The sequence below is a fragment of the Saimiri boliviensis genome, chromosome 21 (genome assembly GCF_048565385.1).
Source record: "Saimiri boliviensis isolate mSaiBol1 chromosome 21, mSaiBol1.pri, whole genome shotgun sequence".
Lineage (NCBI taxonomy): Eukaryota > Metazoa > Chordata > Mammalia > Primates > Cebidae > Saimiri > Saimiri boliviensis.
In genome coordinates, this window is record NC_133469.1 from 25,923,459 (window position 1) to 25,950,773 (window position 27,315).

General features: G+C 41.4%; 1 protein-coding gene across 1 annotated transcript; it reads right to left on the reverse strand.

The window, feature by feature from the left end:
- Nucleotides 1-4,334: 4,334 nt before the first annotated feature.
- Nucleotides 4,335-26,476, reverse strand: ZNF280B (zinc finger protein 280B). The gene is made up of 2 exons (XM_039462483.2): nucleotides 26,366-26,476; nucleotides 4,335-11,884 (listed from the first exon to the last, which is right to left on the reverse strand). Exon 2 carries the CDS (start codon nucleotides 11,815-11,817, stop codon nucleotides 10,177-10,179), a length of 1,641 nt encoding a protein of 546 aa, XP_039318417.2. The 5' UTR covers nucleotides 11,818-11,884; nucleotides 26,366-26,476; the 3' UTR covers nucleotides 4,335-10,176.
- Between the last annotated feature and the right edge of the window lie 839 nt (nucleotides 26,477-27,315).

Here is a 27,315-nt window from a genome sequence, read left to right on the forward strand (position 1 = left end):
TGGTTCACTGCAACCTCTACTCCCTGGGCTCAAGCAATCCTCCCATCTCAGCGTACTGAGTAGCTGGGATTAAAAGTGTTCACCACCACACACAGCTAACTTTTGTGTTTTAGTAGAGACAGGGTTTCACCATGTTGGCCAGGCTGGTCTTGAACTCCTGACCTCAAATGATCCACCTGCCTTGGCCTCCCAAAGTGCTGGGATTAGAGGCATGAGCCACCACACCCAGCCAACAATTCTTAGGTTTTAAATTGCATGCCACTCCAGTTAGTGTGATGAAATCTAGTGCAGTGGCACACACTTCCACTGAGGACATAAATCATCCCATTGACCAGCATGTCTATGTTGTGTATGCTGTGCTCCTATGGTGTTACGATAATCTATATTGCTTTTGTCCACAGTTCATAACTCCTATAGCCCTTGTTACAGTCTTTTGTTATAATGTTGGGTGTGTCAGGCTTCAGAGGCAGGCTTCTGGCCTTCTGCCATCCTTTTACCTGCCCCAAGGCAGGACTCTAATCTTTCTGATTGTGAGTTCTAAGACCGTCCCCAGAAAGAATCCTGCTGTGTACTCTAGTGGGAGAGAATGCTTAAGTCACGAAACTTCCATAAAGACCCAAGAAGATTGGGTTCAGGGAATTTCCAGTTAGCTGAACAACCCTTGGAGGTTCCTGGAGGGTGGCACACTCAGGAAAGCCATGGGAACTCTATGTCCCTTCCCCGACACCTTGCCCTATGTGTCTCATCTGTATCTTTTGTAATATCCTTTATGATAAACTGGCAAACATGTTTCCTCAGTTCTGTGAGCGACTGCAACAAATTAAACCCAAAGAGTGAGTTGTGAGAACCCCAACTTTAAGTCAGTCAGAAGTTCAGGAGATACAGACTTGCAGCTGTTGTCTGGGGGTGTGGTGGGCAGTCTTAGGGACTGAGCCCCTAAACCTGAGGGATCTGACACTGTCTCCAAGTAGACAGTATCCATAATAGCCACTGAGGATGTGAAAATAAAAGAAAAAAAAAAATACAGTGTTGGAAATAAATTGGAGAATACCCAGCTAGTTTGTGTTGCTTGGTGTATGCAGAAAAACTCCCACACTTTTGGTCACAGCAGTTATCTTCTGTGTTGATGACTGTTGTGGTCAGAGTAGAGGAAAAACAGTTTGAGGGTTTTTCTGAAAATACCCCAGTTAGTCCCTTAGTAGCTGGATTTGGTTATCAGATTGCCACAGTATCACTTATGTTTAATTAACCCTTATGTTACTTAAGGCCCCAAAGTGCAAAAGTAGGGATGCTAGCAATCTGGATATGCCAAAGAGAAACCATAAAGTGTTTCCTTTAAGTAAAAAGGTGTATGTTCTTGACATAAAAAACAGAAATCATATGCTGAGGTTGCTAAAATCTACATTGAGAACGAGTCTTCTATCCATGAAATTGTAAATAAGAAAAAAGTCAAACAAGTCTTCTGTCTGTACAATTTTAAATAAGAAAAAAAGTCATGCGTTCTTCAGTACTATCTTCGGGTTCAGGTATCCACTGGGGGTCTTGGAACTTATCCCCCATAGATAAGGGTGGGGATGTACTTACTGTACCATTCAGTGAGGCTAAGGCCCTCTAAGGAGTTTACGGTTGTGCCCCAGAGATAATCTCAAACAACAGCACTTTCAGAAGCTTCAAGTTATTGTGTCTCAGCTATCTTAACAGAAATATAAGATAGAGAAGGCCTTATTCTGGCAGGCACAGTGGCTTACACCTTTAATTGCAGCACTTTTGGGAAGCCCACTGCAGGATGATGCCTTGAGGCCAGGAGTTTGAGACCAGCCTAGGCAACATAATCAGACCTCCATCTCTAATTTTTAAAAAGGCCTTATCCTGAAGAGACATATGGTCATGGTTTTGGAGTGGAGTTCTTTGGAGTAAACACCAGTTAAGATGAACAGGAAAAAAGGATTTTAAGAGTATGTATTTAGAGAAATGTCACTAAGCTTGAACTGAAAGGACAAGAGTACAAAATGAAGAGGTCACTGGACCTCTACCTTCTACAGGCAGAAAACAGGCTGAGAAAACTATTCAGCTGTACCATATGCTACCTTTTATGAAAAAGGAAGTATGTTATAGGGCAAAACCAAGAATCCAGAGTTCAGAGCCAAGAACCAAGAGAATTTCCAGGCATTGAGTTCTAATCAATGAACTGCTAACACGTGCCTGGTAGGATTTCAGAATTGCTACAAACTGGTAGTTTCTATGTGACACCTATTCCCCTATCCTCATTCTTTTTGGAACAGCAGTGTCTATGGAGGTTATCCCATACTGTTCCACCACTCTATGTTGGATGGGGCTGTAGGCCGGCAGACAATTTGTCTCTAGTTCACAGGTCTTCAGATACAGAGAAACTATACTTGAGATACAGCACATAAGGAATACCAACTACCCAACTGGGCCTGGTCCATGTCTGGACCTGATTTGAATAATGACCTTCTAGACTTCAATTTAATGCTGTAATGAATGAAATTTTTGGTGGCCCTAGGAGAAAGTGAATGTGGTTTGCACACAGAAGGTATATGGTCAGAAGATGTACCTGGTGGCTGTAAATTATATATGCAAATCCTTTGAGGCTTTTCCCTTCAGAGATGGAGCTTGTTTGCCCTCTTCTTGACATGTGGACTACACTTAGTGACTCACTTTTAATGAATAGGATATTGTAAAAATGATAGGGTGATTTCTGAAACTAGGTCATAAAAGAAATTGCAGCTTCCTTGCTCACTCTCTTGGATCACTCACTCTAGCAGAAGCCAGCTAACCATGTCTTGAAAACACCCAAGTAAAGAGACCCACATGGAAGAACTGTGGCCTTCTCCCAATAGCCAGGAAGGAACTAGTCATCTGTCACCAGACCTTTTAAAAGCAGACCAGACCCTCCAGCCCCACTCAAGCCTTCAGGTGACTGCAACTTTGTGATACCCTGAGCCAGAACTCAACTATGCTGTTCTGGGATTCTTGACACTCAGGTATTACATGAGTTTATGTTTATTTTAAACTGTTTGTGGTAATCTGTTGTGCAGCAATAGATAACATACTCCCTCCTGTTTGCACCGCACACAATCCCATTCATAAAAAAAACATGAAAAAATGGTACTAAGGTTTTGACATGTATGTTTATACATACTCATACACACATCCCTCAAACAGCTGTTCTGTCATTTCCTGGACATGGTGTCTCTTTCCACTGTTTTGGACTCTATCAATCCCTGGATAAGACCAAGGAATAACCCTATCTCATTTATATCCAAAGTTCTTCTAAGCCATTAGCCCACATACATGAATACAGGGGAAGATACCAATGAGTCTAAGTTGTAACCTACAGCAGGGGTCAGCAAACTTTTTTCTGTAAAGTAACAGGTAGTAAATATTTTAGGCTTTGCTGGGTATGTATATGGGTCTCTGGCTCTAACAATGTTTTGAAAATTTAAACTTAGCCTAAAAGCCACAGTTTGCCAATGCTTGCCCTAAAGCTAAGAAAGAGTTGTGTCTTAGTGGCAGTCTTGCCATACATTGATAATTGTTCTCATTTCAATCTCATAACCAGGAAGGAGAGTCTAAGAGGGCTAACCATTGAAACGGAATTTACTTTTTAAAAATTTATATGATGAATGCTTTTTAAAGGCAAAATAACTCATTTACATAACATTTGTTTATTTGTTTAACAGAGTCTCACTCTGTTGTCCAGGCTGGAGTGCAGTGGGGCAATCTCAGCACACTGAAGCCTCCACCTCCCAGGTTCAAGCAATTCTCCTGCCTCAGCCTCCCAAGTAGCTGGGATTACAGGCACACACCACCATGCTCAGCTAGTTTTTCTATTTTTAGTAGAGACAGTGTATCACATTTTGGTCAGGCTGGTCTGAAACTCCTGCCCTCAAGTGATCCACCTGCCTTGGTCTCCCATAGTGCTGGGATTACAGGCATGAGTCACAACGCCTGGCCTACTTTTAGTTTTTAATTTTTATTCAGTACCACTATGTAATCTTTGTCTTCTTGCCGTTTGTGTCCATTTTTAGCCTCATTGATTTGCCCCTGAAGGTAATAAGTATATTACTTAAAGAATTTCTATTTCCATTTTTTAGAACCCTCAAAGAAAATTATTAGTTTTATAATTTACAACATCTGTTAAGACATTCATTTACTTTTCTTTACTAACCCAAGTTTTTACTTGGTTGTACTTAAGGCTTTCTTGTTAGAAACTTACTTTCCTGAAGCAAAACTAGTTCTGTTTGGGGTAGGATATTGTTTTAACTACTCAGAATCTCACTTCTAATATTAAAGTGTATTTCCTCATCTCATTCGTCCTGGTTTTATCAGTGATTCTGATTTACTTTTTTTTTTTTTTTTTTTTGGTAGAGACAGGGTCCTGCTATGTTGCTGAGGTTGGTCTTGAATTCCTGGTCTTAAACAGTACTCCTGCCTTGGCCTCCCAAAGTGTTGGGATTACAAGTGTGTGCCACTATGCATGACCTACTTTTTTTCTTTTTAAATAAAGGATTCAAACTAGCCGGGCATGGTGGCTCATGCCTGTAATCCCAGCACTTTGGGAGGCCGAGGTGGGTGGATCACCTGAGGTCAGGAATTCAAGACCAACCTGGTCAACATGGTGAAACCCCATCTCTACTAAAAATATAAAAATTAGCCGGGCATGGTGGTGCATGCCTGTAGTCCCCGCAACTCAGGAGGCTAAGGCAGGAGAATCACTTGAACGTGGGAGGCTGACATTGCAGTGAGCCGAGATTGTGCCACTGCACTCCAGTCTAGGTGACAGAGTGAGACTCCATCTCGCTCAATCAGTGGATTCAAACCTTTGCCTACCTCTGTTGACAGCATTCCCTGAATCCCAAATATTTTGATGCATTTTTTATTAAAGTCTTTATTCTCGGTACTTTTATGGGTAAGTGAATTACAAAGATTTAAAATTTTGCAGGCTGAATGTTTTAAGAGAATTTAATTTTCCTTGGAGAGTGTGTGTACTTGACATTTCTACATAAAAACTTTTTTTTTTTTAAAGTTGGGGTTTCACCATGTTGGTCAGGCTGGTCTTGAACTTCCGACCTCAGGTGATCCGCCTGCTTTGGCCTCCAAAGTGCTTGGATTACAGGCATGAGCCACCATGCCTGGCCAAAAATCATTTTCAAATTACTTCATGAGTTACTTAAAGAAAAAGGACATTTTTGGTTTCTATGTCAAAATTATAAAATGAGTTTTAAGTACAGAAATCTGTCCCCGCTTCAGATCATTTGAGGTCAGGAGTTTGAGACCAGCCTGGCTAATATGGTGAAGCCCCATCTCTACTAAAAATATAAACCTAAGCTGAGCATGGTGGCCCATGCCTGTCATCTCAGCTACTTGGGAGGCTGAGTCAGGAGAATCACTTGAACCTGCTAGGCAGAAGCTGCAGTAAGGTAAGATTGTACCACTGCACTCCAGTCTAGGCAACAGAGTGACTCTGTCTCCAAAAAAAAAAAAAAAAAAAATCGGTTTCCCTTCAGTTGAATATAGTTCAAAAATTAATAAGCAAATATTCATTTGAGAGTAATTCCTAGTTAACAAAAACTTGGAAAAATTCCTCTGCCTCCCAGGTTCAATTCCTGTCTCTACTAAAATTTAAAAAATTAGCGGGGTGGCTGGGCATGGTGGCCCACACCTGTAATCCCAGCACTTTAGGAAGCCAAGGTGGACAGTTCACTTGTGGTCAAGAGTTTGAGACCAGCCTGGCCAAGATGGTGAAACCCCATCTCTACTAAAAATACAAAAATTATCTGGGCATGTTGGCGGGCACCTGTAATCCCAGCTACTTGGGAGGCTGAGGCAGGAAAATCACTTGAACCCAGGAGGTGGAACTTGCAGTGAGCTGAGATCGTGCCATTGTACTCCAGCCTGGGCAACAAGTGAAACTGCATCTCAAAAAAAAAAAAAAAAATAGCAGGGCATGGTGGTGCACACATGTAGTCTGGCCAGTTACTTGAGAGGATGGGGTGGGAGGGCTTGAGTCCAGGAGGTGAAGACAGCTGTGAGTTATGATTGTACCACTATATTCCAGCCTAGGTGACAAGAGACCCTGCCTTAAAAAAAAAAAAAAAAAAAAAAAAACTTGGAAACCAAACTGAAAGTCAAATAAATTATTAGATATATACCTACTACGGACAGTCTTCAGTTATCAAAAGTAATGATTCTAGGAGCTATTGCAGTACAAAGTTTATTTGGCTATAATGCAAAATAAGAAAGCAATATATAAGGTGATACGTGCTTTGTAATTGTGGTTATTCATGGTAATATCTATGGAAAGAATGAGAAATTCTAAATACCATTGAGTTTACTTAATCTCAATGATTTTTATTCTTTCAAATGCTGACCGGATACGGTGGCTTATGCCTGTAATCTCAACACTTTGGGAGGCCAGGAGTTTGAGACTAGCCTGGCCAACATGATGAAACCTCATCTCTACAGAAAGTACAAAACTCAGCTGGGCATGGTGGCACACACCTGTAGTACCAGCTGCTCGGGAGGCTAAGGCATGAGAATCACCTGAACTCAGGAGACGGACGTTGCAGTGAGCTAGGACTGCACCACTATACTCCAGCCTGGGCCACAGAGCGAGACTCTGTTTCAAAAAACAAAAACCAACTAAAAATATCCCATTTTACTTATAGTGGAAAGACAATACGGCAACATTTTTTTCACAAAACATTTTATTACTATAATTAATATTTTGCTTATAATTTTTGGCAACATTAATAAAATAATAAATTTCATCTGAAAGAACAAACAAGCAAAATAGACCAGGAAATTCACAAAGGGTAATAACAAAATAGTAATCTTGACATATTCAATATATTTGTAAACAAAGTGACATTGCCTCAAAAATATATAGAGGTATCAATAGAAAAACAGAAAAAGCTCCTGAAAGAACGCACGATATTAATTTTCATTTGGTTGCAGGCACAGAAATTGACTCAAGCTTAGCTCTACTCTAAGACAGAAGCAAAGCCCTTGATGATGATTGCTTTCCAGCTTTTTCATGAAAACCTAGGAAATTTAAATAGATTGAAGAGAGAAGAAAAGAGTAAGGAGAGGGTAAAGTGCCTTTAAGAGGAGAAAGTTAAAAGGTGGTTGTTTTTTTTTTAAAAAATAAAAAAAAAAGGGAGATTTCATTGTCAGCGTCATTCTAAGAGCCTTGAAGCTCAATGAACCAAAGGAAGTGTCAAACAATTAAGTGAGGTAGCAAGCCATGCAGGCCAAGGGGAAGGACATTCTATGAAACAAAATAGCATGTGCAAAGTCTTTGGATTGGGAAGAATGTGATTTGCTTAAGGAACAGCAAGGCCAGTGTGTCAAAATAGTGCATCATTGGAGAAAACAGTAGAGAAGCATGACAGAGAATGAAAAAGAGAGGAAGGAGGTAGGCAGGGGCCAGATCACTGGAATCTATAGTTGGCAATTAATGACCATATGTACTCTTTAAGAGCATGCTTTAATGAACAGCAAACAACAAGTGTTTCTAATACCAAACAATCACTAAAACATACAACTAAAACATTTCATATTTTTGCCAAGAAACAGAGTACAGGGGCTAAGTATAAAACGTCTATAGATCTATTTATACAAAGTAGGAATATCTACCTGAGACCAGAACAACTGGCACACACACCCAACTGCACACACATACCCTTTCTTCAACTAAAGAAAGGATTTGGGCTGAAATTTTAGTACAATGTCTTAACCCAAGCAAAGTAACTGAAAAGGCCTAGTAAAGTGTTCAAGGTGCAAATCAATCAAGTGAGCGTCAGGCAAATAAATACAACAGAATCTATGGATCTGAAGTCAGAAAATTTTCTAAAATGTAGATAATAAAAAAATAAAAAATAAATAAAAGTTTAAAGAAAAAAATAAAAAAAGAAAAAATAAATAAAAGTTTAAAAGTTTTTAAAAACAACATAGATAATATACTCACAACTTTATTATCTATACTGCCTTCTACTCTTGTTCTAAGAGGAATGCTAACCTCTTTTATCTCTTCCCAACTTTTTGTGAAACCTTAGGAAATTTAACTAGATTGAGGAGGGAAGAAAGGAGTGGGGAAGAGATAAGGTGCCTTTAAGGAGAAATCAAGGAAAAAAGGAGATTTCTCCAAACCTATGTCTATAGTCAAGATGCCAAGATTCCTTGACTGGTGAAGACCGGCTGCTAGTCACCTCGGTCAGGGGTGGAGGAACAAAGGATGGCACCAGAACACAACCAGGGAGACAACTTAGGAATCCACAGAGGCAGCCAAGGCTGCTGATGTTCAGGAACTAATACTCAAAAGGTACTCAAGAATTCTATAAAACAGCCTCTGGTGGGAGCAAGGGAAAAATGTTCCCACATAGTACAGATTAGATAGGATAGATTAGATAAAGAACATTAACTCTATGTCTTAACACTTATTCAATTAGAGAGACATTTCTTGCACACTAATGTGTCAAGTAAGACACAAACAGCATTAGTGTTGACAAACTGGGAAACTATACATACAACAGAAGACTAACTGTAAGCTGTAATACATTCATGTCCAAGGCAAGACATAAAGTCACAAGCTTCCCATTAGGGTAAAATATATATGCACAAAAACATATAAAGCCATTACGGGTTTAAATTTATTAGCCAGTCACCCTGGGTTATTTTTGTCTACTGTATCTACTGTTCTTGGACAGTCCCATTCCTGCTTAACAGTAGGAAAAGCAAATTTAGCCAAGTCCAGTAACTGGACAGATACCACTTGTTTGGCCCTTTTCAGTTAAAACTTTGGGTCGAGTATAGTTCAAATTATAGGTATCTTTCAAATTATAGATATCAGAGTATCTTCCCCTTGGGAAACTTAACTTGCTTTACTGCTGTGGCTGAGAGGAATACGGCCAGTTCATTCTCCACTAACAGCTAGCCAAAAGGGAGAGAAGCGGGAATGAATCAAATTCACCTTTAGATCACAGAACAGGAAGTCAGCTAGCACCAGCAACCATTCTATTAATTGTATTGCTACTTCATTCATCTCAAACCAATGATACATGACGACTGTTTAATGTCTGCAGGAGCCCCTCACCAAACAAAGGCATTTTACTTTGAATGGTTTGGCTTCCTTGAATATTTTTGGGTTCGGTAAATACACTCTGAAGTAGTGTTCCTTTTAACCTGGCCCCAAGACCAGAATGAATGTATGCCTATCCTTCAACTGGGACAAAGAGCCACTGCTCTCCCTCAACTAACCTCCACTTTCTTGGTGTCTGCTCATGCAGCAGCTTCTCTTTCAATTCCACACCCTGGCTTTTAAGAATCTTTTCAGGTTATTTTATGCCAGCACATCAGAGGCACTTCTGGGAATTCAGCAGCAAGTGGCCAGGGCATAACAAAGCCATTCCAGTCTAACTAGAGTTAACCATGAAATCTTTAATGCATGGAAAAAGCTGAAAAGAAAACTAAGTATTTCAAAAATTCTATGAATTCTGTGTATAGAAAGAAGAGCTTTCAAGCTTAGGAGTAACATGAAATACCAAAATAATAAATAGGTGCCAGGGGCAGTGGCTCACACATTTCAGCACTTGGGGAGGCTGAGGTGGGAGCCTCGCCTGAGGTCAGGAGTTCAAGACCAGCATGGGTAACATAACAAAGTTCCATCACAACAAAAAATTAAAATAAAAACTTAGCTGGGTGTGGTGGCTGCGCCTGTAGTCCTAGCTACTCTCCAAAGGCTGAGGCGGAGGAATGCTTGAGCCCAGGAGGAGTTCAAGGCTACAGTGAGCTAGGATCATGCTACTGCACTCCAGCCTGGGTGACAATGAGACCCTGTCTCTAAAAAAAAAAAATTAAAAAGAAAAAAAAAGAAGATTAAAATTTAAAAAATAAATACCTTTTTCTCTCTCACACATACACACACACTTTTTATGTGGTAAGCCAGATACAGTTAACATGAAAACCAGATGCTTTAAAATACCTCAAAATTTGGATCAAATAGTATATATCCTAAATTTTGTTTTAAAAGTCACATGTAATCCACTAATTTCACTATTTTTGGTGCCACTGAATAATGTATGGTTTGAATTTCTTTTTATGACATTTTAAAATTCAGTTTGAAAACCTGCTTTAAATTTACTGAAACCAGAATTAATGAAACTTTTTTGAAATTTTGCTTTTAGAAGTGGGGAGTGATGGTTCGGAGTCAGATGTGCTCACAGTTATGGGTGCTACTTCCACTGATCCTGGTTGAAGAGGTTCCAGCGACACTTGAATAATAACTTTTGTTTCAGGAGGTAATCCTTCTAGTTGTTTAGGCTTCTTAAACGTTTGATGACACTGGGTCTTGTGCTCCATTTTCTCCTTGAAAGTTAAAAACTGTAGTCGGCACTTAGAACACTGATGTACATTCTTTCCCCAATGGCCCCTATAATGACACATGTATGGTGTTGCAGTTTTGAAAATTTTGAGACAAAAGGGACAAAGCAAATTCTTTGTGTTTTCATGGCATGTTCTAAAATGTGTTTCCACATCAGCAAAGAACGACGATCTGTAATGGCAAACGTGGCACACGTAGGGCATTTCACCAGGCTTATGATGGTCCTTCATGTGTTGTAAAAGGACTTGATCTGTTTCAAATGACAATTCACAGATCTTACAGACAGTAGAGGGCTCCTGGGCAGTGTGGACAATTTCGATATGACACTGGAGCTGAAAGGGAGTGGGAAACTGCCGTTGGCAGTGCTGGCAGGTGGTGTGGTTTTCCCAGCTGTCATTCCTCTGCTTCTCAAATTCCAAATGATGCTTCACGTGATTCATAAACTTAACATTTTTCAGAACTTTCAAGCAACTGAGGCATTTAAAGGTGGTGTGAGTCTTCTGTTCTGGTTGCCCATCTCCTTTATGCTGTCCATAGTAAAAGTCACTAAGTAACATGACCGGATTTTCTTTCTTGGGATCAAGGGTCTTGTTTTGACTTGCTAGACTCAAAATGTCTGTTTTTGCCAATTCATTTTCCCTATCAATATTTATATTTATAGGCTTGAAATGGATATTGTCCTTTGGAAAAGCTTCTGGAAAAGGTGCTCCATTCGGAACATGGCTTAATGAGGTATGCACATTGTTTGAGGGTGTACTTTGCTGAGTACTTACTGTATTCACTGTATGAAAGGTATCTGAAGGGGATGAAGCTGAAGAATATCCTTCCATAATTCCATCCCTGAGTTTAGACCTTTTGTGATTTATGCTGTTTACTTCAGAAGTGGAAAGTCGCTTTGATACACAAGGATTTTCATTTATACCTCCTACTGAAAGTGCTGCACTTACTGGATGATGCAATGAACCTGTGAATGTAATCAAAGGAGAAGGTAGTTCTGAAGAGCTATTAGGCACAACTTGTGGTGAACTATTTTTATAATCAGGTTTAGACAAAGGCTCAATAATAATAGGACTATCTGCCGATCTTGATTCAAGTTGGGAAGCCGGCAAGATAGTCACTGCTTCTGATGTAAGGGTCTCATGACTTGTAGGCTGCAATTTGTGAGCAGTATCTTTTCTAAGGTGACCATACTTTCTTCTCCTTGACCATGAACCCGGGGTGACTCTGTTCAAAATGTTTGAAACGACTGGTTTTGAATTTGAAGTCACCCCAACAAAGATTAGCTCAGCATCTTCATTTACATGTTCCACACCAACAAAGATGAGCTCGGCGTCTTTGTCATCTACTTGTTTGGTTTCTTTTATGTTCTTTTGTGGTTCAGGCTCTTTTTCTTCATCACATGATTGCTCCATTTTCTAATTTTTAAATTCTGGAACAGTGCAGCCACAAGTCCCAATGCTTCCTTGATATAACTGCCACCTAAGTACAAACACACTATACATCAGTAAATACAAAAAATGCATTCTCTTAATTATCTTCCAAAACGCTAAAGTTTTTTATAAACATCACTATTTTACAGACAAGGCCACTGAGACTGAAAGAGGATAAATAACAGCTTAAAACCTATGATAAAAGATCAGGTTCCTATGAATTCAGAATCATGACTTTGCTATACTGATTATGCTCTCTCGCAATTAAAAAGAAAGAAAAACCTTCCAGCAACTAATCAGTAGGCAAAATTATATGGAAAAGGGCACATAATTTTACAAGGGCACTACTGTGCAGTGTTTAGAATGATGGGCTTTGGAGTTGGAAAATAAGCTGGAATCCTTAGTCTGCCACACACAGCTGCACCCTCTTTATCAAGTTTTTACTTTTAACTGTATTTTGCTATCCTAAAGGCAAAAAATCTTATTCCTTAGACTTACAGTAACAGTTGTTTTTTAAAAGCACCACCTATTCAATGGCAGCTTGTAGTGGAATTGGAAGAAAATTATATTAAATGTACACATCTCTATTGATTCATATATAGTAATCTCATGAACATTAATATAGAAAAGACATATTAAATTTATAGAGTTAGAGTACCTACACATAGCCAACAAACAGTACAGCACAATGTCAAGTGCCAGGCAGATAATCTCATCCAAACTCATGGTCTTCATTATAATCCATTCACTAATGCTGCCTAAATTTTTCCCCTCCAGTCCTGACTTACCCACTGAACTTAAATACAACAGTCCTTCCTCCCTCAATCCACCTCACTCTCTTCTCGATATGGCAAGCAGATTGACTCTGATAAACCAAGTCAGACTGTATCACTGCTCAGCTCAAAACCCTCTAATGGCTTTCTGACTAACTAAGAGTAAAAAACCAAGTCTTTCCAATGCCTAGAAGACCACACCACCAACCCCACATACCGCTCCTGCAGTTATCTCATACTACACTCCCCTATCCACTTCACTCTGGCCACACTAACCTCCTTGCTATATTTTTCTTTAAATTTTTATTTTTTTTTTTTTAATTTAATTTTATTTTCTTGAGACAGAGTCCTGTGCTCTGTCACCCAGGTGCTATCTCAGCTCACTACAACTCCACTTGCCAGGTTCAAGCAATTCTCATGCCTCAGCCACCTGAGTAGCTGGAACTACAGGCGCATACTACCATGCCAGGCTAATTTTTGTATTTCAAGTACAGATGGGTTAGTCTCCAATTCCTGATCTCAAATGATCCACCTGCCTCAGCCTCCCAAAGTACTGGGATTACAAGTGTGAGCCACCGCACCTGGCCCTCCCTGCTATTTCTTAAACATACTAAGAGCTCTTTACCTTGCTCAGAGCCCTTATTCCCTCCAATATGAATGATCTTCATTTGGGTATCTGCATGGCTAGCTCCTCACTGCCCTCAGGGCTCTATTCCAAGTATCCCTCTCAGTGAGGTTCTCAAATATTCCAACCAACCTCTAACCCACATTCCTCATCTCTTTTCCCTTTTCTTTCATCCCCAAGCCCTATCACTGTTTAACATATTATATAATCTTACTTATTTTGATTTTTTACTGTCCATCCAGTGGAATAAAAACTCAAAAGGGCAGGTATTGTATCTTTTGTTGACTGTTCTATACCTAGCACAAAGAAGTACCTGGGACAGGACAGGTACTCAACAAATACAAAATTTGTTAAATGAATCAATAAATAGTAACTCTCCTTCATAAGATCCTTTATTTTTAAAGAAGATTATGCTCCATTAATTCCACATTTTCTATGAATGTAGTCTGAGAACTTTACCCATCAGAAATTCTGCAGGCCAGTAAAGGACTTAAAGCTGCTGGCTTATTACAAATATTTGACCACGAGCAATAGTTAAAAAAAAAAATTATATGGAGTTCAATTACATAAGCACATACACTTAACTACCTTTACTACACATGCTGCATTCTAATATTTTCTATTTCTTTTTTTTTTGAAACAGTCTAGCTCTGCAGCTCAGGCTGGAGTGCAGTGATACAATCTTGGCTCACTGCAACCTTTGCCTCCCAGGTTCAAGCAATTCTCCTGCCTCGGCCTCCCAAGTAGCTGGGATTACAGGTGACCGCCACCACGCCCAGCTAATTTTTGTATTTTTAGTAGAGACGGGGTTTCACTATGTTGGCCAGGCTGGTCTCAAACTTCTGACTTTATGATCCACCCACCTCAGCCTCCCAAAGTGCTGAGATGACAAGCGTCAGCCACCGTGCCCGGCCTCATTTTTCTTAAATTAACCAATGACCCACAAATCAGTTAAGCTTCATCACTAAGTCACTACTAGTTGTTTGAAAAACTGGACTAATGCTAGCAAAATGTAGGTACTATAAACCAAGGTTCATAATGCACCAATTTCCAAAAACATATCAAGATTCACTGTATCTGGTGCAAAAAAAAAAAAAAAAAAAAAAAGATTCACTGTATCCTAATGTGGACCTTCAAATCGGCACAATCAAAACTGTAAAAATTAAACTGCTATCTAATATATGCTATGCACATTGTTTTAATTTTTTTTTGAGATGAGAGTTTCACTCTTGCTGCCCAGGCTGGAGCGCAATGGCACAATCACAGCTCACCGCAACCTCTGCCTCCTGGGTTCAAGTGATTCTCCTGCCTCAGCCTCCTGAGTACCTGGGGTTACAGGCATGTGTCACCATGCCCGGCTGATTTTGTATTTTTAGTATTATATTATATTTATATTGTATTACATTAGTATTTACATTGTAATTTTGTATTTTTAGTATTTTTCTCTGTGTTGGTCAGGCTGGTCTCGAACACCCAACCTCAGGTGATCCACACACCTCAGCCTTCCAAAGTGCTGGGATTAAAGGCATAAGCCACCTTGACTAGCCAGTTTTAATTTTAATTAGGATATCAGTGTCTAATTTTTTAACATATACACAGTATTTATTCCTATAAATATGTGTATCACCTTGGAAGTAAATTTAAAAAGGAATACACCACGTCTGGCCCCTTCCTCATTTATTCTACAACTATTATTTTGTTTGCCCATTTCTGGCCAGATATTGTGACAGTGGTAAATGCATGAAGCATACAGGCTGGTGTGTCATGAATAGTGATTTACAACTTAATTAGTAGATACATAATGCCAGAAAAAATATAACGCGGATATGAATATACTGCTGTTTGGAGTCAACTAAAATTGGTTTATTCTGTGTATACGCAACTTCAATCACCTACCTCCAAAATGACGCCACCTAGCCCAGTGTTTCCTAAGCATTACTGACATTTGGGACCAGATAATTCTTTGCTGGGGACTGTCAAGAGCACTGTAGGATGTTTAGCAGCAACTGTCATCCCTACCCACTAGATACCAGCAGCAATCCCCCAGTGTGGCAGCCAAAAACGGCTCCAGGAATTACCAAATGTCCTGTGGAGTAACTCCTGACCAAATCTAATCTTCTTCTCAGGATCACTTCCACGTTTCCCGTAACCACCTTCCAGGTAATTCTAAGTAGATTTTTTTAACATCCTCTCTAAATATTCTGGCTGGGTGCGGTGGCTCACGCCTGTAAGCCCAACACTTTGGGAGGCCAAGGCAGGTGGATCGCAAGGTCAGGAGTTCAAGACCAGCCCGGCCAACATAGTGAAACCCTGCCTCTGCTAAAAATATAAAAAATTAGCCGGCTGTGGTGGCAAGTGCCTGTAATCCTAGTTACTCAGGAGGCTGAGGGAAGAGAATCACTTGAACCCAGGAGGCGGAGGTTGCCATGAGCTGAGATCACACCACTGCACTCCAGCCCAGGCAACAGTGTGAGACTGTGTCTCAAAAAAATTAAAAAAGTAAAAAAAAAATACTTTAAATCAAAATTATTAATATTTTCCAATACTCTAAAAAATGAGATGATAATTCCTGATACTCTGATATGGCCATTAGATTTATCTAAATATTAATTTATTATTATTATTATTTTTGTTTTGTTTTCTTTTCAAGATGAGAGTCTTGCTCTGTCACCCAGGCTGAAGTGCAGTGGCATGATCTTGGCTCACTGTGACCTCAGCCTCCTGCGTTCAAGCGATTATCCTGCCTCAGCATCCTGAGTAGCTGATATTACAGGTGTGCCATCAGGCCCAGCTAATTTCTGTATTTTTAGGAGAGGTGAGGTTTCACCATGTTAGCCAGGCTGGTCTCAAACTCCTGACCTCATGATCCACCCACCTCGGCCTCCCAAAGTGCTGGAATTACAGGTGTGAGCCAGCGTGCCTTGCCAATCTGAAGAGTAATTTTTAAAGCCCCAAAACATTTATGACTTACTAAAGTTATATGAAGGGTTTGTAGACAGAGTGAGCACTAAAATGCCTAATTCCTGAATTCTGGTTTTGTCCTCTTGCTGCTAAAAGTGACTTAGTGCACACCTATTTCTGATGATATTGCTCTTAACTGCCTAGTCTCTGGGAATTAAAAGTCTCATTAGATTCATTTTTTCACTCTCTATTTTTTAAACCTGTTCAAACCTTCTCTACCTCCAAGAAAATGTCAAAGTACCTTCTAAGCCATTCTAAGTAACTTTTAGAGCACTAATTTTACCTTTCACATGCATTCCTACTAATGGTCCCAGCCCAGGCCCCAACTTCTAGGTTTAGGTCCACTGGTTACTTCATTTTTGTACACTTGTACTAGACCCTAAATTGTTGTCTCTTTTCTCTGTTTTTCAAATTTTATAACATACCATCACTAGACAGATCTTAAAACACCACTGTAATTGTATCATTCTACTATTTCTAAGTGTTAAATGAGTCCTCTAATTCTAAAGAATATTTTGGGTATACATAATTTGGGTTACGCTATGGGTTGAACTGTGTCTCCCCGCCCACTGCCCCAAATTTCTATACTGACGCTATAACCTCCAATGTAACGGTATTTAGAGATGAGGCCTTTGGGTGATAATCAGGTTAAGATCTATTTATGAGGACAGGGCCCTCATGATATGATTGGAACCCTTATAAGAGGAGATACTATAGACGTTGCTTCCTCTCAGTCATGTGAGAACACAGCAAGAAGGCTGTCATCTACCAGTCAGCAAGAGCGCCTCTGCTAGGGAACCAAATTGGCCAGCATCTTGATCTTGAACTTCCCAGCCTCCAAAAATCTGAGATATGAATTCTTCTTGTTAATAAACAAGAAAAACTTAAACTGGATTCCAATAACATTGCTGGACTTCCCAACTACCTGATCTTGGTTAGATTTTTGGCTGCTATCCATACTGATTAACCCTCCATCCAACCATCACTCAAAATGAAAAAGAGGAATAGAGCAAGAATCAGAAACAAAGTTAATAAGTTAATGAACAAGTTCATTAAGAACAAGAGTAGCACTAGACCATAAGAGAGCTTTCTTCTTCTCTAGATGTCCAGAGACCAATTTCTACAAATGTCTACCAATGGATGAATGAACTCTATTTTCCAATTTACCAAAATCTTGAGACACTGGGGTAGGAAGGTTAGACATGCAAAGACATATCAGATCTAAAGGGTCTGTCCTCAAAAATCAACTCTCACCCCCGTGATGGGAGAAACCAATAGGAGGGCTTCAACTCCAAAGAAAGCTGAGAGATCGGTGGATGATAATCCGCCTTCCAGATTATTTCTGCGTATTCAAACAATGGCCCTTCTAGTAGATCATTGTTATAATCACACACAAGTTTTCTTCAAGGCATCAGTCCCTGTTGAGTAACTTCTGTGATTAAATTTTAGGCCACCAGGACTCCTTTGGTACCTATCTCTACCATCTTCGCTTGCCTATCACTTTCTTCACCCCACTGCTGCTTTCTCAAAATCCTGCCCCATCTCCCTCACTCTCCATCTACAGTACTCATCCCCTACCCCCACCAATAACTCTACACATTTGCTTCCTTAGAATTGAATGCCCATTAAACACAGATCCTTGCGGTAAATGGGAGTTTTATAGGACCCTTAAAACTAAAGCAAACATTTGTATTCCATCCTAGGGCAACTAAATAAAACAAAAATAACTTTTTCTTAATTTTTTTTTTAATAAATACTTTTTCAAAAATAAGCTAAGGATGGTAGAATGGTGTAAAATAGGGTTGAAACTAGCCTGAGAAGCCAGGTGCGGTAGCTCACGTCTGTAATCTCAGCACTTCGAGAGGCTAAGGCGGGCAGACAACCTAAGGTAAGAAGTTCAGGACCAGCCTGGCCAATATGATGAAACCCCATCTTTACTAAAAATACAAAAATTAGCCAGGCATGGTGGTGGGCGTCTGTAATCTCAGCTACCTGGGAGGATGAGGCAAGAGAATCCCTTGAACCCAGGAGGTAGAGGTTGCTGTGAGCCAAGATCAAGCCACTGCACTCCAGCCTGGGTGACAAGGCAAGACTTGGTCTCAAAAAAAAAAAAAAAAAAAAAAAAATCTACTAGAAGGGCTATCGTTTGAATGCACAGAAATAATCTGGAAGGTGGGTTATCATCCATTGATCTCTCTGCTTTCTTTGGAATTGAAGCCCTCCTATTAACTTCTCCCATCACGCCGGTGATAATTGATATTTAAGGACGAACCTGTTAGATCTAATATGTCTTTGCGTGTCTAATCTCCCTACCCTAGTTAGAGTTCTGCATGGGATCTACTCCTTGTTTTTTTTTTTGAGACTGAGTCTCACTCTGTTGCCTAGGTTGGAGTGCAGTGGCGCAATCTCTGCTCACTACAACCTCTAGCTCCTGGGTTCAAGCAATTCTCCTGTCTCAGCCTCTGGAGTAGCTGCGACTATAAGCACACGCCACCACACCCATCTAATTTTTGTGTTTTTAGTAGAGACAGGGTTTTACCATATTGGTCAGGCTGGTCTCAAACTCCTGACCTCAGGTGACCCACCTGCCTTGGCCTCCCAAAGTGCTGGGATTATAGGCATAAGCTAGCGTGCCCAGCCTGGGATCTACTCCTAAGCAACAGAGAAAATCAGTCATTTCTCCCTTTTCCCTTCCTTTACTCCTGTGAGCAGAATCTTGGTCAGAAGAGTCTACAAAGGAGATTTGACAGCATGGCAGTTCAAACTAAAAGTGGTCTGATAGTTCGGAGTCAAGTTTCTTCACTAAAACTGAGAGGATATTTTTGTTTGTGTGTCTATCTGTTTGTTTTGATGTGAGATGAAGTTTCACTCTTTGTGCCCAGGCTGGAGTGCAGTGGCGTGAACTCAACTCACTGCCACTTCCACTTCCCAGTTCAAGTGATTCTCCTACCTCAGCCTCCTGAGTAGCTGGGATTACAGGTGCATGCCACCACACCCAGCTAATTTTTGTATTTTTAGTAGAGTCAGGGTTTCACCATGTTGGGCAGGCCTGTCTCGAACTCTTGACCTCAGATGATCCGCCAGCATCGGCCTACCAGAGTGCTGGGATTACAGGTGTGAGCCACCATACCCAGCCTAAAGCTGAGTTTTTAAAGTACTTGGAGAATGATTTAAAAAGGGGTTGTGGAGGACCACAAAAAAGACAACTAAAAAAAGGCATAACAAAGTCAATTTGTTAAATGCTCAGCAACAGGGTGAAGTTAAGGGAAATGGCAGAATAAGTACCTACAAAGAGCTGCTCCTTCATAAAAGCAAAGAGAACACTAGCAAAAACTACAAAAATCACATTTTTCAAATCCTGGAAATTAAAAAAAGCTTATGAAAAATCAAAAAATTTTAGTGCGAAATGGTTTGGCAGTTCCTCAAAATGTTAAACATAGACTATGATCCTATGAATCTACTTCTAAATATATACTAAAAGAAATAAAGGTACTCAAGTAAATGGATACATGTTTATAGCAGCAATTCACAATAAACAAAAGGTGGAAACAACCTAAATGTACATCAATGGATGAATGCATAAACAAATCATGGTATATATATATACAATAGAATGTTTATTCAGCTATAAACAATATACATGCTACAACATGGTAAACCCTAAAAACAGACCATGTGAAAGAGTCAGGCACAAAAGCTCACATATTGTATGATTTCATTTACAGGAAATATCAGAAATAGATAAATCCATTGATATTAAACAAAGATTTGTGGTTGCCAGAAGACAGGGAAGGAGAAATGATAAGAAACTGTTTAATGGGTAAATGGGTTTTATTTGGAATGATGGAAATATATCAGAACTACATAGAGGCAGCACACGTACAATATTATGAATACATTAAATGTCACTAAATTGTTTACTTTAAAATGACTGATTTTATGCTATGTGACTTTCACCTCAATGAATTATTTCTTAAAAATAAAGAGGGTATATTACAAAAATAAAGAGAATTATAAAGGACTACTATGAAAAATTATCTGCCAACAAATTAGATAACCTAGATGAAACAAATTTCTAGAAAGACAAGAACTAATGAACTGAGTCAAGAACAGAAAATATGAACGGATCCAAAACAAGAGATAGAGTTAGTAATCAAAAAACTTCCCAAAATAGAAGCCCAAAATCAAATAGCTATGCTAGTAAATTCTTAATATTACAAAAACGATTAACACCAATCTTTCATAAACTCTCCCAAAAATTAGAATTTTTGGAATTCTCAAGTTTTCTGTCTGGAAGACATTCCCAAGGATGGAATAGTTATATCTCCTTGTAGAGTGAACACCTCTCCGATACCAAGGACTTGGAGGACCAAATAAACTATACGTAGGATTACCAAATATGCTGGTATGACCAAGGCAGTTGCAGTTTAACCTGCTGTCCCTGGGTAATTATGGATAGTTGCCACTCTTCAGTCTTTAATAAGTTCTTTAGTTTAGATGATAAATTATATAGTCAACCTAGTTATAAGGAATCTAGAGGTTTCAAAAAGCTGTGAGAGCATATTCTATGCAGGCCAGTTAGTGCCTATCATGACTCCCTATGTAACTTGGATCTCTGCGATTGGAATGCTCATTGGGACACTCCCAGGGAAAAAAATCCCAGTAAGACTTCTGCAGAGCATACACATTTTGTTTCAAACTTATACAACACCAATACTTAAGCTCAACTCAGAATTGTATCATTCAGTATTAGCCAAGTGACTGATTAATATACACTGAAGGGAAAGAACAAGGAATGGACCTAGGTACACCTATAAATTTACAAGTATAAGAAGCTAACAAAGAATAAGATTAAAATAGCTTGTGCTCACATTAACTGTTAAAAGCCAAAAGGTGAATGTCACAATTCTCTTTTCACATATAAAATTGACCCTAATGTAATATTTTAATATTGCTGCATGAGAATTGAGTTGGTGGGGGAGTACATTAAAAAATTAGGAAGAAACTGTTCCTCTACAGAAAGACCATCATATAAGATGTGTAGCCAAACATATATGTTTGATGTTCTGATGTTCGCTATTTTGGCAGAACTATAGCTATAAAATAATGCATTGAATCAGTAGACTTAAAACATATCCCAGTCCACAAAAAATTAGGAGAGAAGTTATACAGGAATGATAAAAAATCTGCATAGTTCTGATAAGCTCATGACTAGAGAGAAAAGGGACGAGGAGGCATCAAGGTGGCATTTGAGAGAAATTTAAGAAGACCATTCATTCAGTAAAAGTTTGGTGGGCCAACCAAGTGCCAGGTGGTGGTCTGGGGATACAGCAGTGATCCAAAGTCCTTCACTTCAGGGAGCTGACATTCCAGAAGGGGTAGTCAGAAAATAATGTTTTGAAACAAAAGTAAGACGGTTATGTAAACACTAAGGAGAAAAGTAAAGAAGGAAATGAAGGCAGGTTGACATTCATATAACTTGAATACCGCGATCTGGAGAAGAGTACTCCAGCAAAGGGAACAGCAAACACAAAGGCTCTGAGATTGGAGCAATTAACACATGTAAGGACTGATCAAGAAAGAGGCTAGCATGGTGGGCCCAATAAAAAGGGTGACAAGTTAGAAATGAGATAAAAAATGAACTGGTTGTGGCAAAGAAAAACCAACATCATGTAAACCATTCTAAATTCTTCAGCTTTGGCTGGGCGCAGTGGCTCACACCTGTAATCCCAAGTGCTGGTCTGGGGATAGAGCAGTGATGCAAAGTCCTTCACTTCAGGGAGCTGACATTCCAGAAGGGATAGTCAGAAAATATTTTGTTTTAACAAAAGTAAGATGGTTATATAAACACTAGGGAGAAAAATAAAGTAGAAAACTTTGGGAGGCCGAGGTGGGCAGATGATGTGAGGTCAGAAGTTCAAGACCAAAAAAAAAAAAAAGAGAGTTAACAGTGGAAGCAGAAGACAAGAAGCTACTGAAATATTACAAACAAAAGATGATGGTAGTATCAAACAGGGTGGAAAAATGGAGATACTAAGTCAGATTCTAGATCAACATCTAGAAGGCCCACAAGGTTCATTGATGTATTGGTTTGGAATGTGAAGGAGAGGAGGACACGTAAGAGGTAATGCTGAGCAGGTATATCTATGAGATCAGAGCTCAAGGAGAGTTCTGGGGCAGGTACTTAAATTTTGAAGTCTTCAGCATGTAGCATTATTTAAAACACAAGACTGGATGAGATCACTCAAGGAAAGAGGTCTGAGATCCAAACCCTGGGGCATTCCATTGATTAGAGGTCACAGAGATGAGAAGGAGCTGGTAAAGAAAATTAAAAAGAGCGGCCAGGCATGGTGGCTCAAGCCTGTAATCCCAGCACTTTGGGAGGCTGAGGCGGGTGGATCACGAGGTCGAGAGATCGAGACCATTGTGGTCAACATGGTGAAACCCCATCTCTACTAAAAATACAAAAAATTAGCTGGGTATGGTGGCACGTGCCTGTAATCCCAGCTACTGAGGAGGCTGAGGCAGGAGAATTGGCCTGAACCCAGGAGGCGAAGGTTGCCGTGAGCCGAGATTGCGCCATTGCATTCCAGCCTGGGTAACAAGCGCAAAACTCCGTCTCAAAAAAAAGAAAAAGAAAAAAGAAAGAAAATTAAAAAGAAACAATTATTCGAAGCCATTCAAGTGAGAGGAGAATCAAGAAAGAGAAGCATCCCAGGGAGGAGAAAAGGAACAACTCTAATATATGCTGCCAATAGATCAAATAAAATGAAGAAAATCAACTAAAACTGACCGATGGATTAAGCAAAGTGGAATTCATTGGTGACCTTTACAACAGTGGGTTTAAGGAAAAATGAGAATAGGAAATAGCAAATACGGACAAGTCTGGAGAAATTTTCCTGTAAGGACAAGCAAATACAAAATAAAATAAGCACACTGGGGATGTGTGAGGTGAGGTGATAGTACAATCAGTATGTTTGCTATGTTAACGATCCGGAGAAACAGAAAACTTAACCCTAGACAAAGAGAAGTCTTGCTAGAATAATATCCTTAAATAAACAAGTGCACATGTAGAGGTTTTGGCCTTACCAAGAAGTCAAATTATTCACCCAGAGTAACAAGACAATGCTTTGAGATCATATGGAAAAGGGTTAAATGGAAGATAAATGGCTGTGGTAGCCATTCTCCAAGATGGCCCTAAATGAATCCCACTTCCTAGAATTCACACAGTTGTAGCCTTCTCCCACACTGTAACAAGGTTGGCCTGTGGGACCAGGGACCAAGCACATACAGCAGGAAACGATGGTATGCCACTTCTAAAATTAAGTCAGAAAGACTCTGCCCTTCTTTATCTTGGGTACAAGATCTCTTAAATCATTTGCTCTGAAGTAAGCCAGCTGCTGTGACATGAGCAGCCCCATGGAGACACCTAGAGTGAGGATCTGAGGCCTCTTGCCAACAGCCCAGTGAGTGACCTTAGAGGCGGATGATCCAATCCAAGTCAATTCTGCAGAGACTGACAATCCAGCCAAAAGTTTAACTACAACCTCATGAAAGACCCTGAGCCAGAACCAGCCAGCTAAGCCATTCTTGGATTCCAGACCTTCAAAAACAAGGTCATAACATTTTTTTATTTTAAGCTACTAAGTTTTGAGACAATTTGTTACACAGCAATTGGTAACTAATACAATGGGTCTCACTGAGCTGTAATCACAAATTGCTGGGCATAGAATTCACCTATAACTTTACCTACTAGTATCATGACTTTAGGTGACCTCCCCCACGTCCAGCTGCATGGAATTACCTCACGAAATACAGCCCTTGAGAAAGAGGGTATGATAAAAGAAGTCGGCTTTATGAAACTTAACATCCATGATGCTCTTACTTTTTTCTTCTTTTTTTTGAGAGGGAGTTTTGCTCTGTTGCCCAGGCTGGAGTGCAGTGATGCAATCTCGGTTCACTGCAACCTCTGCCTCCCAGGTTCTAGCGATTCTCCTGCCACAGCCTCCTTAATAGTTGGGAATACAGGCATGCACCACCACACCTGGCCAGCTTTTTTGTATTTTTAGTAGAGATGGGGTTTCACCATGTTGGTCAGGCTGGTCTCCAACTTCTGACCTCGTGATCTGCCTGCCTCGGCCTCCAAAAGTGCTGGGATTACAGGCCTGAGCCACTGCGCCTGGCCAGTTACTTTCTTTTTCAAGAGATCTGGCAAAAGAATGCCACTACCTTCCTCTCCTTTCTCAAGAGAGCAATTTAGAGGGTTTCCCGAATTACTTACATCAACAATTAGCCTGAACTAATCATACACATTCAGATTCCTTCAGTAAAATATTAAATACTAAACAGGGGGCCGGGCGCGGTGGCTCACGCCTGTAATCCCAGCACTTTGGGAGGCCAAGGCGGGCGGATCACAAGGTCAGGAATTCCAGACCAGTCTGGTCAACATAGTGAAACCCCATCTCTACTAAAAATACAAAAAATTAGCCGGGTGTGGTGGTGTGCACCTGTAATCCCAGCTAGTCAGGAGGCTGAAGAAGAATTGCGTGAACTCGGGAAGTGGAGGATGCAGTGAGCCAAGGTCACGCCTTTGCACCCCAGCCCAGGCGACAGTGTGAGACTTCAGCTCAAAAAAAAAAAAAAAAAAAAAAAAAAAAAAGCCGGGTGCGGTGGCTCACGCCGGTAATCCCAGCATTTGGGAGGCCGAGGTGGGCGGATCACGAGGTCAAGAGATAAAAGACCATCCTGACCAACATGGTGAAACCCCGTCTCTACTAAAAATACTAAAAATCAGCTGGACGTGGTGGCGCGTGCCCGTAGTCCCAGCTACTCGGGAGGCTGAGGCAGGACAACTGCTTGAACCCAGGAGGCGGAGGTTGCAGTGAGCCGAGATCGCGCCATTGCACTCCAGCCTGGCGCCTGGCGACAGAACAAGACTCTGTCTCAAAAAAAAAAAAAAAAAAAGTGCTCAACAGCCATGTTTCAGCACAGCAAAGGGCAAGAAAGCGAAACTGAAGGAAAAAAAAGATACAACTTTGGCACCCTCTCTTCTTACCTCAGGTTTACAACGCAACTTTTTTTTTTTTTTTTTTGAGACGGAGTTTCACTCTTGTTACCCAGGCTGGAGTGCAATGGCGCGATCTCGGCTCACCGCAACCTCCGCCTCCTGGGTTCAGGCAATTCTCCTGCCTCAGCCTCCTGAGTAGCTGGGATTACAGGCACGCGCCACCACGCCCAGCTAGTTTTTTGTATTTTTAGTAGAGACGGGGTTTCACCATGTTGACCAGGATGGTCTCGATCTCTCGCCCTCGTGATCTGCCCGCCTCGGCCTCCCAAAGTGCTGGGATGACAGGCGTGAGCCACCGCGCCCGGCCTACAACGCAAACTTTTAAGAACTTGAGCTGTGCCAGGCAGGAGAAGGTCACACCCTCGAGGTAACCAGAGAGAAGCATTCGTTACTTACGTGTCGAGAGCGTTTTAGATCCCACCGCCTACCTGACACTGCAATTTGGGGGTTTTCATCAGTCATCTCACGCCTCACCGGAACAGTGAACTGAACTTCCCCCGTAACTGCTCCTCCAACATCCCGCCCGCCGAATGCGCGTCTCAAACGCCTCCGGATCACCCCAAGTCCTGGCTCTCACAGGAGAGACTCCATTAGCGTGTCAGGGGCCACGCAGGAAACGAGACAAAAAGACGCTGCCCGCGGGGGAGAGGCGGATACATTTTAACGCCTGAGGGGGTCTGGGCCTGCGGAGCTCCAGACCGAGGGAGGGCCTGGGGCTACAAAGCAGGTCTCAGATTTTTAAATATGTGGAGCGCCCGAAGAGCCCTCGCGGGGGCGATGGGGGAGGGGAGCGCGCGGGGAGCCAGGAAAGGCCCCTTCTGCAGAGGCCTGGGCCCAACCCGGGGCGGGGGCGTCCGCGTGCGGGAGGGGAGGCGGAGGTGCAGGCAGCGCCGGCCGAGGTTAGGGAAGGAGGTGCGCGTGAGGGCACCGAGACCCGCTTCTGCCCTCTCTCTCAACAGGAAGCGGCGGCACCGCAAAGGCCGCTCCGGCAGCAGCGCACGGCCAGGCGCGGGGTCGCGACCCGCAGGGCTGCGCGACTCGCCCGAAATCCCGCAAGTTTCCCCCTCAGGGAACGCCGACGCCGCGCCACGCCCCCGTCCTTACCGGTCTCAGCTGCTGTTCCTGAGCTGCCTGCCGGCCACGCACCGGTCCCGGAGGCGCTCCCGGGAAAAAGCCGGCGGCGACTACGCCTCCTCAGGCCCCCGGCGCCGCCAACGCGCGCGCCTCCACAGACGCGCGTCCAGTGGAGACCTGCGATTGGCTGCCAGGTGCGGGCGCGAGGTCGGCGCGGCCAGCTGGGCGCATGCGCGCGCTCTAATGCCCCTGGTGGCGAATGAAGGACGCGGGGTTAGGTTCAGAGGGAGGAGGGCAGCGGCGATGCCCCTGAGGCGCTGGAAGGATCTCCAGAGCTGAGGCGGCCAGGGCTTGGCGCCGGAGATGGGCTTCCACACCGTCAGGGCATAGTGGGCCCACCAGTAGTCCAGCTGTTATAATCCTAAGGTGTGGTCCCTTGGCTGACTGTCCGTGCTTAAGGGATCTTGACGAAACAATTGAGCCTCACATCTGTCCTCTGCAAGTGACATCTGGAGCCAGTCGAATCCAGCCTGCCACCTGTTTTTGTACAGCTGGCAGCAAGCTTAAGAACAGATTTTACGTTTTAATGGCAAAAAAAAAAAAAAGGAGAATATTATTTTGTGGCATGTGGAAATTGTATGAAATTCAAAATTTAATGTCCGTAAATAAAGTTTGATTGGAACAACAAGCATACCCATTCCTTTAGGTATTGTTTTCCTCTTTTCCCGCTACAACAGCAAAGTTAATTAATTGCCAAAGACCATGTATGAAAGCTTAAAATATTTACCGTCTGGCCCTTTACAGAAAGTTTGCCTCCTCTCAATTTATTTGCAGCTTTTGATTTTTTTTTTTTTCAAATTAACCCATTCTGCCAAAAGTCTATTTTAGCAATCTTTTTTCTTGGGGGGGGGGGGAGTGTTCATCGCTTTTGGTTTCATTAATCTATAATATTATTTTCTTCATTTCATTTATTTCTTCTA